The following is a 17104-nucleotide window of genomic DNA, read 5'->3' as shown; positions in this document are numbered from 1 at the left end:
AAGATAATTTACGTATGTTACTCAGATGCATCAGTTTCCTTCCACCCTGTATTTGAGAGAGAAATTCATTCTGAATTTTTTTTTCTTTTTGTAAATATAGCAATACTGGTAGTATACTCACTTTAAAAGATTATCCTCCGGATGCTGAAGAACTTCTTGACACACCTCTTGATTTTGTTCTTCTCTCTGGTTCTCTCCCATGTTTGAACTCATCAAAACTTCAGAAGGTTCACTGGGAATGATGGAATTCATATCTATTTGAGAGACTACTGTTCTCTGAGCATGATTTTCATTTTCACTAACAACATTTGTGGATGGATGGACAGATTCCAATGTATTTAATAATGCTACATTTCTTAGTTCATTTACTGGCATAAGTGGTGAACTGTGATGCTCGCCTGATATACAGGTAGGTGATGTTGCAGGCTGAAGAGTAATTACTGGCATAGTAGCAAGTTCATTTTGACTTGAATATGTAATAGGTACAGATTGTATAATAGTTGATACAGGTTGTATTAAAACATTAGGAACAAGATAGTCTGCATTCGTACAAATCATACCGGTAATACCAATAGTGGTTGGCAATATGCCATTCATACCTGCAGAATCATCGTTATTACTATCCATCAGTTCCTTTGTTCCTGTGTTACACATCCCAGTATCCAATGTAACTAAATTTGTTACAGCACTGTTTACAACTGCTCTATTGTCTTTAACAGCATAAGTTTCAGATGGTACTTTCACTGAACTATGTATTGCAGAAATTGTCTCCTGTTCATGGGGAGAAATTTCATTAATCAACACATGCAGTGATCTGTGAGAAAGATTTTCATGTACCAGTCCACTAGTCTCAGGAAGTACACTGTTCATCTCAGTAATATGCTTCTCGTAAGTCTCTTTATCCCCAAAATCAATCATGCAGACATTACAGTGAAACTGTGACAAACAATGGGCATCTGAATGATCCTGGAGTCTAACCTGATCACAGAAATTTTTGTTACATATTTTACAATTATAATTTTTACTCTCTGATAAATGTGCTTGACGGTCATCTTCTCCAAGAAACACTGTATGACACAAATTACATGAATTTAGTGTTAGATTAGAGTTCTTATTATCTGTATATGAAATACAGCAGGAGGTTCGATGGTCACCAGGTAAATGCAATGTACATGATTTTGGACAGGAACTGTTTTCTAAAGTAGCCTTTCCACCATCTTTACATGGACTCATTATAGGAGAAGAATGCAAAAGTAGTGAACTAGAACTAACAGCAATATCTGCAGTGTTGGTAGCATTTGGAATCTCAGAGTTACAGTTTTTCTCACACTCTTGAGAAGAAATAATGACTGCAGTATTCTGCAATTTTTCCTTCTTTTTCAGTATTTCCTCAACTCCCAGGAACTTCTGTTTTTCTTCAGCAACAATTTGATTAATTTTTTGAGCATGAGGATGTGAATTCGGCAGATTATCAATGCTGGGTATCACATAGATCTGAAATGATTAAAGATCAGTCATGCATAATAAAGTATTCTAATTCACGAGTAAGAGTCAAACAAATTTCATTAAACTTTTCATTTCAATCAAAAGCACTACTATTACTACCAGAAAGATAAAGGACCAGTAAATCAGTGTGTTCACTAGTGTTTTCTTTCCCATGTTTCAGAATTACTGAAATATGGAAAATTAAAATATATGACTCAGAATCTAGAGAACAGTTTGTGACATTACTACAATAATTCAGTGAAATGTCATTGTAATGAAGAAGTTGGGACTATGTTGTTACGTTCATAAAACTAAAAATTTGTAATTCAGAATTTTGATTAAAATTGCCATAAAGTCCCATTTACTATGTCTAATATACATCTGTATCAAATACAAAGGGTAAGTTATACATTGATATAAACTACTTCTTCTTCTTCCTCCTCCTGATATGTTTCTGCTTATGCAGGTCATTCTGATATACATTAATATCCCAAATTCAGTAAAAACTATTACCGTCAGTGATGCATATTGAGTAGATGTTGAATTATTACCACAATGTTCACGCAGGTAGAACGTCTAGTATCAGTAGGGTGCTACTGAAACCCACAGTGCTTTCCAGCTTTTTGTTGATTCCTTATGCTATATTAAGCTGGTCTGAAAACCTTGGTCATCAAACACCCTTTCCTTGACTGGCAACACCAATACACTTGGTCAAACACTCAATCACTGTCTTTACAGTCCATGGCTGTGACAACTGTCCATGGAGGTTTATTGGTGAACAAAGAACTGTCAAGGGTTATTATTATTATTATTATTATTATTATTATTATTATTATTATTATTATTATTATTATTATTATTATGGGGTACACGAAAGGAGCCTCCCCGAAGATTGCGATGATTTGTGATCAAGATAATAAAAGCAATCGGGCGTACCCCGGGCAACGTCAGAGAATGAATAACCTGACGGCTGATCCTTTCACAACAGAAACATCCACACCTGAGCCCTTTTCAGGGCCACAGTTAACGATTATCTCTGTTAACATAGAAGGCATTACACCAGCCAAAGAAGAACTGCTACAAGAACTATGCAGGAAGCACCAGTGCCACATACTGTGCATACAGGAGACACATAGAGGTTGTGATATTCGCAGGCCAAAAATAGATGGAATGCGTCTCGCCATTGAAAGACCTCATGATAAATATGGAAGTGCTATTTTTGTTCATCCAGATTTCCAGATTTCATCCACAGCATTCACAGAGGAAAACAACATTGAAATCCTTACTGTAGAAACAGCTAATTGCACCATTTCATCCCTTTATAAACCACCTGGTGCTCAATTCACTGTAAACCTACCATCCAATTTCGGAAACAAGCATGTGCAAATTGTGATCGGTGATTTCAACAGCCATAGTCCTCTCTGGGGCTATGACCATGAAGATGAGAATGGGACAGCAGTACAAGAATGGGCAGAAATAAGCCAGCTGACTTTAATCCATGATGCAAAACTACCTGGATCCTTTAACAGTGGCAGGTGGAGAAGAGCTTACAATCCTGACCTCATATTTGGCAGCAGCAATATCAACCAACAATGTGTAAAATCTGTCTGTTCCCCAATACCCAATACACAGCATAGACCAATAATGTGCCAAGTATTTGCTGCTATAAGACCTCAGATGGTATCCTTTCGGAGGAGGTTTAATTTTAAGAAGGCAGACTGGTCAAGATTTGCGGAATTACTGGACGCTGAAATATCTGCTATAGAACCAGTACCCAGTTACTATGACACCTTCACCACAGCTGTAAAGAGATGCTCAAGGATGTCTATCCCCCGTGGCTGTCGAACATCTTATATCCCCGGGCTTACTTCAGATCAAGCCACACTACTTGCAGAATACAAAAACTTATTTGAAGAAAATCCTTTCAATGAAGTAACTGTGGAAGCAGGGAACAAGCTTATTTCCTCTATTAGAGAGACCAAAAGGGATCAGTGGATACAAACTATTGAAAACTTGGACCTGAAAAGAGACAGTCATAAAGCTTGGAGACTTCTGAGACGTCTAAGCAATGATCCAACCAAGACCACCGCACATCATAATATCACTGCTAACCAAATAGCACATCAGTTACTGCTGAACGGGAAGGCAAACCACAAATCACAAAAACCGAAACTGCAAAGAGAAGAGCATGAAGAGAGCGACGACCTAACATCATCACTCAGCATGGAAGAATTAGAGAAGGCTATCAAACAGAGTAAAAATGGAAAATCAGCTGGCTTGGATGATATACGAACTGAGCAAATTAAACACTTTGGCTTAATGACAAAGAAATGGATTCTCCAACTCTTCAATAACTGTTTGAGCAGAAACCAAATTCCAAAGATATGGCGGAAGAGCCGAGTGATTGCCTTGCTGAAACCTGGTAAAGAAGGGAATGATCCAAAGAATTTTAGACCAATTGCGCTACTATGTCACCTTTACAAACTGCTGGAAAGATTGATCTTAAATCGCCTATTACCTGTAATTGACCCATTACTTATACCTCAGCAATCTGGATTTCGTCCTGGTAAAAGCTGTACTGGACAGTTATTAAACCTTACACAGTTTATAGAAGATGGGTTTGAGGCTCGTAAGGTGACAGGAGTGGTATTTGTTGACTTATCAGCAGCGTATGACACTGTCAACCACCAGCTACTATTAGTGAAGGTCTACAATCTAACCAAGGACTTTAACCTAACAAGACTCATCGCCACTCTTTTGCAGAATCGCAGGTTCTTTGTTGATTTCCAAGAACAGCGTAGTCGATGGAGACTACAGAAAAACGGTCTTCCGCAAGGAAGTGTGCTGGCTCCAATTCTGTTCAATATATACACAAACGACCAACCCATAGCCCCCAATTGCAGTAGCTTCTTGTATGCTGATGACCTCGCCCTAGCCACTCAGAGAAGAGATTTTGAAACAGTGGAGATCACCCTCACGGATGCCCTTAATGATCTTTCTAGATATTACAGCACAAACCAGCTTAAACCGAACCCCTCAAAGACACAAGTGTGTGCTTTTCATCTGAGAAACAGGGAAGCCACTCGCAAGTTAAAGATAGTATGGTCAGGAGTCGAACTGGAACACTGCGAGTCTCCAAAATATCTAGGAGTGACACTTGATAGATCTCTTACTTTCAAGAAGCACTGCATGAACTGCAAATCAAAAGTCTCCACCAGGAACAATCTTTTACGGAAACTGGCCGGATCACAGTGGGGTAGCCAACCTGAAACCATCCGAACTTCTGCAATGGCACTATGCTATTCTGCAGCAGAGTATGCGTGTCCTGTCTGGTATAATTCAACATATGCCAAACAGGTGGATATAGCTCTCAATGAAACTTGCAGAATTATAACAGGTTGTTTGAAATCCACTCCAGTTGAATGGCTCTACCACCTTGCAGGAATAGCACCTCCTTCTGTTCGAAGAGAAATAGCTGCGAACAAGGAAAGAAAGACAGTGGAACAGGAAAGGACCCACCCTCTATATGGGCATGCACCGCATCTGCAACGTTTAAAGTCAAGGAAGAGTTTTCTCAGAACTTCAAAGGAACTTAGAACCACTACTGAAAAAGCCAGGTTGCAATTATGGAGGGCTACATCCTACCTTCCTCCTGGCTGGATAAGATTTTCTGAAACTCTACCTCCTGGCTACAATGAAGAATGGATGACCTGGAAGTCCCTGAATAGACTGAGATCTGGAGTTGGCAGATCCAAAGTTAATTTGGCAAGATGGGGCTATATAGATCAAGAAAAAATCCAATGTGACTGCGGAGAAGACCAGACAGTCCAACATATGCTCCAGTGTCGTCTATGTCCAGCCTCCTGCACAGAAGATGAACTATATCAAGCATCAAAAAATGCTTTGGAAGTGGCCAAGTTTTGGGCAAATGTAATATAGTAATTATAACTGTGTACAACATGTATGTTTCTGATACGAGAATATATAATTATTATTATTATTATTATTATTATTATATAATATATAGTAATATATTATATAATATATAATAATATATAATAATAATATTATTATTTGCTTTACATCTCACTAACTACTTTTATGATTTCTGGAGATGCCGAGGTGCCAGAATTTTGTCCTGCAGGAGTTCTTTTTACTTGCCAGTAAATCTAGCGACACAAGGCTGACGTATTTGAGCACCTTCAAATACCACAGGACTAAGCCAGGATCGAACCTGCCAAGTTGGGGTCAGAAGGCCAGTGCTTCAACTGTCTGAGCCACTAAACCAGCTGTCAAAGGGTTAAAAGTGTGATCTGTGAACATAGTAGTATTTCCAGGCAACGGATCAAACAAAAATTTTGCAACAGAAATACAAAAAACAAAATATACACTATCTGATCAAAAGTAACCAGATACTTACTGTAAACTTCCCCCTTACGTGTTCCTCAGAAATACTGTCCAGTAGTGGACATAAATAATATGATATGTGGGGCTACCACTCTTCACCTTCATTACAGCTTGAATTCTGTAGGGAAGACTGTTCAACAGGTGTAAAGGCTCGCTCCTGACTAGTGGAATCAAATCAAACTAAACAGTTGAAATTTCCACTCCTCCACTACTATCTAGCAGAATAGAACAGAACAGAGCAGGATTCTACAGGAAACATGGATGGTTTGATAGCGCTAGCAATTTTGGGCAAGGAGGCAGAAAATGAAAAGAGATTGGAGAAATTAACTTAACAAGAGAGCTGAAGTGCTCGCTCCCAACTAGTGGAATTGAATCAAACTGAACAGTTTAAATTTCCACTCCTCTACTCACATCGAGCAGACCAGTATCTATCACGCTTCTATGAGAAACATAAAATATGCAATGGGATAGTTTGATAGCGCTAGTACTTTTGTGTGAAGAGGCAGAAAATGAAGTGAGTGAGAGGAAAAGAGATTGGAAAAATTAACTTGAGAGCCGAAAGGAGAATATGGATTATTATTTTAATGTTTATTGCACGATGAAGTGAAGTTTCACAGTGCTTCAAAATGAAAGTATTGAAATTTAAACAACTATTTCAGATAACAGAATCACATTTAACATAAGAGTTCACAAGATTTTGTACACAAGTACAGCTGTATTTTACAGGAGGAAACACTAATTCAGATGCAATTGGAGTCCATGATCAATTCAAAACCAACTTTAATGCACTAGGTTGTGCACATGAAATCATTAATCAAGGAGACGGTTTCAAACAAAGCGAAGGCCACTTATGAAACTGTTCAATGTAAATATAATAAACATTTTTCATACATCCCAAGTGATGTCAATGATGGTACTGATATGTTGTTATGTGGACTCCAATATGATAATATGACATTGTTACAAGGTCAACAATATTATATACTGTACATACATCTTCATAATAGACTAAGCCTTTCAGCACTGAGTCTGCAAACCTCTGTGAATTCTTCAAAGTGCTGCCACAATCCACTATTCGTAACTGCTCTGTGGCCTCATTTAGTTCTATACTTCTTATCGTTAAATCAATAGAGTTAAAATAATGTTTTATTAAGGTCCACCTTTTCAATACAATCTGTACCTTAACAATACATTATTTTAACTCCGTTGTAATCACAGTTCAATACGGATCTATTATAATGATTTCTTTTAGTTACATAGCCAACCAGGCAAAACGTAAAGCTTATTTATACTTAGGTTTAAAAGTTAAAATAGCCAAATTGGGCAAACATATTGAGTTCCTTAAACAATGTATTACGCGAGACCTTAGGAGTCTTTACATTGTTTAATTTCTTCGATACTTATGTATTTAATTTCCTTTAGGCTGATGATGACCTACTGTAGGTTGAAACTAGTCCCTAAACATATATGTAATTCAAACTCTGTACAGTTTGTATTGAAAAGGTGGACCTTAATAATACATTATTTTAACACTATTGTAATCACAGATCAATACGGATTTATTATAATGATTTCTTTTAATATCATTAAATCATTAGAAACCGAGTCTAAACATCATCGTCTTGGTCTCCCTCTACTTCTCCATTATTCTCCTAGGCAACCTCTCCTCCTCCATTCGCCTTGCATGACCCCACCACCAAAGCCAGCTAATGCGTACAGCTTAATCACGGTTCATTCCTAACTTAGCCTTTATTTCCTCATTCTGAGTACCATTTAACCATTGTTCCCACCTGTTTGTACCAGCAGTCATTGTCGCTACTGTCATGTCTGTTACTTCTAACTTATAAATAAGATATCTTGAGTCAACCCAGCGTTCACTCCCATAAAGCAAAGTTGGTCTGAAACCAGACTAGTGTAAAGATAGTTTCTTATGGGAGCAGATTTCTTTCTCACAGAATACAGTACTGCTGATCACAACTGTGAGTTCTCTGCATTAGCTTTGCTACACCTTAAATCAATCTCATTTACTATACTACTATCCTAATAACTTGAAATGATCTACCTGTTCCAGTTCTGTACTCCCAACCTGACATTCAATTCTATTAGGTTTCTTACCTACTGACATCACTTTGGTCTTGGAAAGGGTAACTTTCACATCATAGTCATTGCACCAATTTTCAGGTTCTAAGATATGTAGGCCGAGTCATAAGTCATGGCAACTATATTTTTTCTCGCGAACAGGAGAAACACGGAAAATATAAGATACATTTGGAAACGTACGATAGCAGTTCTCTGCAGCAGAAATGCATGCCAATGCCATGCAGAGCTGTGGGAGGCATTAGGTGTGCATGCCATGCCCTATAGAACAGTGGCGAGGTGGGTGCTAACAAAGAGGACATCGTAACAGCATTTCGGAGAGAGGTGTCACACGTTAGCGATACACATGCAGCGAATTGTATTCAGTGCCTGCCCCACCGCTGGCAAATGCACAGTGGAAACCTTAGGTGATTATTTCAAAGGTCTGTAACCAGTGGAGACCTGTCCTTTGTACGTAGTCTTGTGTATTTGCTGTCTGTACCATAATAAAACAATGTTTACCAATGGCCTGTGTTCTGTCACTTTCCTACAAGAATCTCCTGAAGTCAGAATTTGTCTTCAGGCACTATGCATCAAGGTGTAGTAAAGCTAAAGCAGTGAGTTTGCAGTTGCAATCAACAGTGTTCTGTAAGAAGGAAGTCAGCTCCTGGATGAAACAATCTTTACATCGGTCTGTTTTTCAGACCAACTTTCCTTTATGGGAGCGAAAGCTGGGTGGACTCAGGATATGTCATTCATAAGTTAGAAGTAACAGACATGAAAGTAGCGAGAATGATTGCTGGTACAAACAGTTGGGAACAATGGCAGGAGGGTACTAAGAATGAAGAGATAGAGGCTAAGTTCGGAATGAACTCGATGGATGAAGCTGTACGTATAAACCGGCTATGGTGGTGGGGTCATGTGAGGCAAATGGAGGAATACAGGTTACCTAGGAGAATAATGGACTCTGTTATGGAGGGTAAGAGAAGTAGAGGGAGACCAAGATGACGATGGTTAGACTCAGTTCTAACAATTTAAAGGTAAGAGGTATAGAACTAAGGCCACAGATCTAATTGCAAATAGAGGATTGTGGAGACATTTAGTAAATTGCAGACTGAATGCTGAAAGGCATAACAGTCTATAATGATTATGTAATGTAATGTAATGCTGATTCGGTTGTTCACCCCATTTTTTACCAGGTTGTCTTTTGAGACAATGCTGCCCAAGTACTTGAAATATAGGATGATGTCCAGCTTTGCTTCACTGAACAAGACAACTGGTTTGTCTCCTTTCTTCTGTACTACCATCTGATGTTTAAGATGTAGCTCAAACTTGTTACTCCAACTTTGCAGTCTCTCCTCAAATTTATCTTTTGATTCACTCTAGATGACAATGGTATCTCTGTGAATATGAAGGCTTATAGGTCACCATACCTTTTCTTTTAAGTGACTTCATTATGTCATCCATCATGATAATAAATAAACGACTGGGCGAGTTGGCCGTGCGGTTAGAGGCGCATGGCTGTGAGCTTGCATCCAGTAGACAGGGGGTTTGAATCCCACTGTCAGCAGCCCTGAAGATAGTTTACCATGGTATCCCATTTTCACACCAGGCAAATGCTGGGGCTGTACCTTAATTAAGGCCACGGCCGCTTCCTTCCAATTGCTACACCTTTCCTATCCCATCGCTGCCATAAGACCTATCTGTGTCGGTGCGATGTAAAGCCACTAGCAGAGCAGAATAAATAAACAAATAGAAGAGGTGATAATGAACTGCCCTGCTGCACTCCTCTCTCCATTTCCCACACCAGTCCGAAAAAACAGCACTTACTTGAACACAGTTTCTGTTCCTGTTGTACAACATCTTCGTTTTGTCTATGAGGCAATCTCACACCTGAAGTTCTTTCATGCATTACCAAATTCTTTCCCTCGGTACACTGTCATAGTCATTCTCAAGATCTGAAAAATACTAAATATAAGTGCTTCTCCTTCTCCCAGTATTTGTCCATCAGCATCCTAACTGGAAAGATGAGGTCTGTGTAGCTGTACTTCCTGGCCTAATGCTATACTATATCGCTGATTCTGTCATTGCTGATACAATGAAAAATTTACAGCATTATCTTGACAAACAAGATATTTCATATCATAAATTTGGCTTGATAATCAGTGTGTCTAAGACCCAGGTACTGAAGCAACCTGCTAGAGATGAATCTACAAATGACACTTGAGATGAATCTACAAATGACACTCCTCTACAGCTAGTTGGAAAACAACTTGAAGAAGTGACATCTTTTCAATACCTGGGAAGTATGATTCACAGTAATAACTGGCTGGAAACCGAGACTGCTGCACATAATGCCAAAGTTGCGGCTGCCTTAGGTAAGCTCAACCAATGAGTTTGGGAATCGCATGATTTACATCTAAAAGCCAAGTTGGCTGTTTGTAATGCCTATTGTTTTGTATGCTCCAGAGACCTGATTCTTACATAAACATGATCTGCAACGTTTAGACATTTTCCACATGAAATATCTAAGGATAATTCTGTGAGTGAAGTAGCAAGATCATGTACTCAACTATGAGATTCTGCAAAGATCGAACATGTATGGCATGGAGTCCCTGCTGATGATGGTGGTGTGGACATGGTGCACATGGATGATGGATGATGCGAGACTACAAAATCAGTTTTTACTCAGAACTTCAGAGTGGTAAACATAAGGTTAATGATCAGTACCTGCATTACAAAGACGTCCTAAAGTGACATCATAGCATAAAAGTTATTAATTGGGAGAGACATGCACAACTAAGGTCAGAGTGATGTAAAGAGATAGAGGGAGGTGTCTGAACCTATGAACAGATGCATCTTCTAGCTTTTGATGCGAAGCACCATCTCAAAAAGACTAGATTAAAGTCACTGTATAAATACTCCTGTAATGACAGTGGACAATTGTGCTGTGCACAGTGTAAACAAATATTCAAGACTAAGATTGGATTAGCTGGTCCCATCCGTGCACACTCAAAAAAGTAATAATGCCAGGAAGTCACCATCAATGAATACATTGAGGAGGACATTTAAAAAAAGTAAGCATGCAAACATGACTTAACTCCACGCCTATAAAAAAGGATGCAACACAAAGTTTGTTAATTCATTCCAGTAGTGGAAGCGAGCATAATAGTTTTTACTAATCTACACTCGTGACATATTCCAGTGACAAACAAGAAGATATAGTACTCAACCAGAAAGTCCCTCATATTGATAAATTTCATCTGCACCAACTGTAATTACACTCCACAATCTGATTTTGACATGTTGGGAACATTCTGTCAGTGGATTTTACACAAAGTGGGAAATGATGCAGCCTCTTTATCAATAGTTCTATTTTCGGATGAATCAGGGTTTCAAAATTGTGATGCTATGTAACATCTGATATAAATGATCCTTTTCAGGGCCAAATAATAAATAAAAAAAACCTTTGTAAATAAACAGTGAGAGTGACAAAACAGACTCGGAGAAAGCAGAGGGCTTCTGGGAAGATTTGGAGGAAACAATATCCACAGTATCAACCAACAATATGATCATACTCCTGGAGTATTTTAAGGCACAAGTGGGAAAAGAAAGGAGATTCAGAAACCTCACTGGAGAATAATAGCAAATAGCAAACCACTTACTGAGGATTTGATCACGCAATTCCACCAAATTGCGGGGATGCTGATTCCCGCATTTTACCCACTGTTTCAACATGTCCCACAGATTTTCAATGGGGGTTCAAGTCTGGTGATTTTGTTGGCCAATTGAGGTGTAATAAGGTGGGGGAGTGTTTCATAAAACCAATCACATATGTGTCCAGCCCAATGAACTCTGTTGTTGTCATCTTGAAAAATTGGGGTATCAATCCTCATGCAGATATTGACTGAAAGGCAACACCTGATCATCCAGAATGTTTAAATAAACATGCTGGTTCATGTTAGTGGTCACAAGAAAGGAGACAAGACAGATGTCAACAATTACAGGAGAATATCACTACTACCAGAGACATATAAGATCTTTTCAAAGGCACTGCTTCAGAGAGGAGAAAAATAATTGGAACCACAAATTGGTATCAAGGAGGTTTTAGAAGGGGCAGATCATGTGAAAAATAGATCCTGAACCTAGAGTTGATCATTGCATACAAAAACAGTAAAACAAGAAATTCGTGCTTAAATTTGTAGACTTCAAACATACTTAATTACTGTTTACTAAACGGCACTTTTCCTAATGTCTGGAAAACAGCCAATATAATACCGGTGCCTAAGAGTTTAGACCCACAGTCGCCCTCTGACTACTGTCCTGTATCCATACACCCTGCGCTTGCTAAAGCCTTTGAACATTTAGTATACGAGCAAGTTCTGGAATACCTAAATAAAAATGCTCTTTTGGACACTATGCAATCTGGATTTAGGAAGGGTCACAGTACTGTGACAGCACTTTTGAAGGTTACTGAAGACATTAGAAACGCTATGGACAAACGTGCCCCCTATACTTATCCTTCTTGACTTCAGTAGCACCTTTGACACTATAGAAATTCAGACTATGATAAAGGAAATGGAACTTCTAAATTTCGACCCGGCTGTGCTTACGTTTTTTAGTCCTAATATGAGTAACCATCAACAGCGTGTAACAGTAAATGACAAGGCCTTTAAATGGAAAATGAAACTTAGTGGTGCCCCACATGGCAATATTCTAGGGCCCTTACTTTTCTGCATTTATATCAATGACATACCATCTGTGATAGGAAACAACACACTCCACCTCTATGCAGACAATCTTCAAATTTATTAACATTTCAAGACTTCAGATTTAGGTGAAACAATACAAGATATTAACAATGACCTGGGTTGACTCAGTATATATGCACTCACAAAATCTGAGACAGTCATAATTAGATCACGAAAATTACTGAGCTGCTCAAACAAGGTTGCAATCCTGCCATTCGTACTGACTAGTAACATTATTCCCTACAGTAAAACGGTTTAAAAAAATCTCAGCGTAATTACGAATGAAACACTTAACTGTTCTGATCACACGAAAGAAATCCGTAAAAAGATTTTTGTAGCGCTTCACCTTCTTAAATGGCAGAGGGATGTATTTCCATTTGAGCTAAAGGCCAAACTAATACAGACACTGGTTCTCGCTATTCTTGATTATTGTGACGTTGTTTTAGTTGACATGAGAATAAACACTTAAACTTCAATGAGCACTGAATTCCTGCCTGCGATTTATTTGTAATATCAGGTATAATGTTCATATCACCCCATATTAACGATGGTGTTTAGAGTGTTGGCTGAAAATCAGCCACTGTAGATTTCTTCTAAATTCACCTTTTTATCATCATTTCACAACTTAAATACATGTTCGAGATCCTTTCTTTCTATTTCAGTGCACTACACAAATAAAATTAATAGATCATTTGTGGTGACCGGCGCCAGATTATGGAATTCCCTCCCAGCTCAGGTCAGATAAACTAGCTCTTTATCAAGATTTAAGGACACCTGCCAGATTCCCTGCTGAAAACAGCTGACTGAATGGTTAAGTATGAATGTATGCGTGCCTGAGGATTAGTCAGTTTTAAGAGTTTTTTAATAATTACTTTTAATATTATTTTAATTAGTAATGTATTTAAATTCATGTTCAACTCTACTGATTTATGTAGTTTTAACAATTTTAAGTATCTTAGTATTTTGTTTAAGATTTTAATTAGTATGTGGTTAAGTGTGCCTCAAGCCCTAACTTTACCACTGTAAAAAGGCACAAATTAATTCCAAAAGGTCAATGATTCAGTAACAGGGAAACAATGATCCATATCCTAGAAGTTATAGGTCTAGTTAGGAAGACAGGAGAACTCATTAAACAGGCAGTGACTGGCACAACATCCTTGATCAAAGATGAAATTTATCATATGTAGAAACATACAAAGTCAAGTTCAGAGGGATTCTATCAGAATCTTTTACGATTCAAACTGGGATTGAACAGGAAGATGGGCTATCTCCCTTTCTATTCAACTGTATTCTTGATAAAGTGATTTTAGAGAGTGTTGCTGGAAAAATGCAAGTAATAGGCAGTATATGAATGGGATAAAAGAACAAAGGAATTGGAGTTGACTGTTTAACCTTTGTGGATGACATTGTGGTGCACGGAACCAACTGGGTAACTCCAGAGAGAAGCGAGTAAGGCAGGCTTATGGATCTCCTTCAAGAAGACACAATTCATGACCAACATCAAAACGGCACCCGGAGAGATAAGAGTTGAGAGAGGGGAAGTTCAAATATCTGACAGAGTGGATACAAAACAGTCTGTCAAATGAGAAGCACTGTTTTAGAGAATCAACAAGGTGAACTTGTAAACTAACTATAAACACTTACAACAAGATCTTTATTTCTATAAAACATGTAATGTATATTAAATAAGTGTATGTACTGTACTACTGAACATTGTGAGGAAGTTCTAAGTAAGAACTTCTTTTTTTTTTTTTTTTTTTTTTGCTAGTTGCTTTACGTTGCACTGGCACCAATAGGTCTTATGGCGACGATGGGACAGGAAAGGCCTAGGAATGGGAAGGAAGCGGCTGTGGCTTTAATTAAGATACAGCCCCAGCATTTGCCTGGTGTGAAAGTGGGAAACCACAGAAAACCATCTTCAGGGCTGCCGACAGTGGGGTTCGAACCCACTATCTCCTGAATGCGAGCTCACAGCTGCGTGCTCCTAACCGCACGGCCAACTTGCCCGGTCTGAGTAAGAACAGATTTGTGTTAGTGCTGATGAACCAGTGTATATAAGTGTGTGACTCGTGTCATTATTTTATCTACTACCACTCAGAATCATATAAAACTACTGCTGGATTATCTAACGGAGGTATGTACTCATGATTCTTATTTTATTTTTTAACCACATTTATGGTTCCAGAAGAAAGAAAGTAATAAAACAACACACGATACAGCTGGGATGGTAGCTACAAGTCTGTAGTAGATTACATGATAACTGACCTAAGGTGTAGAGAATTAGTGTGAGATGTGAACGTTATTCATTGTGAATGTCTTGATAATGACCATAAGCCTTTGGTGGCTGACCTGACAGGAATCCAAGTGCAGAAAGCAAAGACCAGGAAAAGGATACCAACAATTAAAGACTGGAAGCTAAAAGAAGAGGACTGTAAACAGAAGTTCCAAGAAATGATCGAAAGCAGGTTACCAATGTTGGAGTCCAGCTGTAGTGATGTGGAATGGAATAGTTTTAAAACTAGTTTCATCAGTAGTGCAGAAGAAGTGCGCATAAGAACAAGCAGTAAAGAAATTAATAAAAGGACGTTCTGGTGGAATGACAGAGTAAAAGAGGTGATAGAAAGACGAAATAAGTCCAAAAACATGAGGGATGTTGAAAGAGCTAGAAACAATGACAAGAGTCAACTGAGAGACGAGAAAATACAAGAGTAAGACCATGAATACCAAAATAGTAAAAAGGATTGTGAGAGAAGAGAAGAGAAAGAGAAGTGCAAGAGGGGAGGAATTTACCTAAAAACTACAGGAAGATAGTAAAGGAAAAATGAAGATGCTGTACAATCTGGTTAAAAGCAAGAGATCTGACAAAGGGGACATCACAGCACTACAATCAGTAAATGGGAATGTAGCCAGGAGCGAACAAGAAATTAGAAATGAAATGAAGACCTATTTTGATACACTCCTGAATGAGGGAGAAACTGCTGAAGAGGAGGAAGAGAGGCTGAGGACAGATGACGTTCCACTTACTTGGTCTGAGGTGAAAATTGCTCTAAAAAAGATGAAAAGTGGTACGTCACCTGGGATCGATGAAGTTACCACAGAACTTTGAGAGCAATATGGTGTGAAAATCTGGTTCCAGATGACTGGACAAAAGGTATTATTATCCCTTTATTTAAAAAAAGGATGCAGAAGAAAGTGTGCCAACTATAGTGGTATCACACTTTTCTGAAAATAATGGAAAAAGTTATTGAAACCAGAGTGCGAGCAGTGACAGAACCTGCCCTGGAAGAACAGCATGGATTCAGAACCAATAGAAAAACAACAGACCTGATCTTCACCCTAAGGATGTAAATGGAACAGCACTGGGAGAGATGGAGAGCCCTAATTGTAGTACTCTTAGACCTAGGAGAGCAATAGGACAGAGTGCCTAGACCAGTCATATTGAAGTGCCTCAGAGAACTGGCTGTGTCGTAGGCAAGGTCAAGATGTTGTACCAGAACTGTAGCAGCTGTGTGTGTGCTGGGGATGGCCACTCAGAATGGTTTAATACCGCACAGGGTGTCCAACAAGGGCGCGCACTCTTACCATTGCTATTCACTACTGTCATGGACAGTATTCTTAAAAATCTGGAAAGAGAACGAGCTTGAGAACTACACACATTGGTGTTTGCAGATGATGTAGCCATCTGGAGAGAGACAGAGATAGAGGTACAAACTAGGCTGGATAAATGGGTAGCTAAGTTCAAATAGTATCAGATAAATGTTAGCACAACAAAAACTGTTGAACTGAAAATGAGTAGGAAAGATACTGGCTGCCACATAAATGATAATAATGTTATTGGCTTCACTTCCACTAACTACATTTTTGGTTTTCGGAGACACCGAGGTGACAGAATTTTGTCTCGCAGGAGTTCTTTTACATGCCAGTAAATCTGTTGACGTGGGCTGATGTGTTTGCGCACCTTCAAATACCACCGGACTGAGTCAGAATCGAACCTGCCAAGTTGGGGTCAGAAGGCCAGCGCCTCTACCATCTGAGCCACTCAGCTGGCTGCCACATAAAGCTAAAAGGTGAAAACATTCAATGTGTACAGGTATTCAAATACCTCGGGAGTATGGTTTCCAGCAGGGGTACTGTGATAAAGAAATAGTAAACAGAGTGGCTAGCAGTTCCAACTTCTACAACCTCGTAAGACATCTACTTTGGGATAACAAATTGCCCATGGGAACTAAGATGATTCTGTATAAGTCATACTAGAAACATGTACACTGTATGAGAGAGACAGAGGTTAGTAAATTGCAAGCATGTAAAACGAACTACCCTCCAATAAACACTTAAGGACCATCTAAGGAACGATGACATCAGAATGCAACTGGAAGTGGACTTGA

At 38.8% G+C, this 17104-nt stretch overlaps 1 protein-coding gene across 7 annotated transcripts in view; it reads right to left on the bottom strand.

The window, feature by feature from the left end:
- The window catches only part of LOC136858371 (zinc finger protein 594), a 393129-nt gene that overhangs the window by 195044 nt on the left and 180981 nt on the right, over window positions 1-17104 (bottom strand). For all 7 annotated transcript variants that reach the window (XM_067137863.2, XM_067137860.2, XM_067137864.2 and 4 more), the window contains one exon: window positions 122-1494. In XM_067137863.2, coding sequence (XP_066993964.2) covers window positions 122-1494 — 1373 coding nt within the window. The remainder of the gene's footprint in view (window positions 1-121; window positions 1495-17104) is intronic.

Source organism: Anabrus simplex, chromosome 1 (assembly GCF_040414725.1).
Source record: "Anabrus simplex isolate iqAnaSimp1 chromosome 1, ASM4041472v1, whole genome shotgun sequence".
Classification (NCBI taxonomy): Eukaryota; Metazoa; Arthropoda; class Insecta; order Orthoptera; family Tettigoniidae; genus Anabrus; species Anabrus simplex.
The sequence above is the reverse complement of the archived record's forward strand: the minus strand, read 5'-3'. Positions and strand labels throughout refer to the sequence as shown.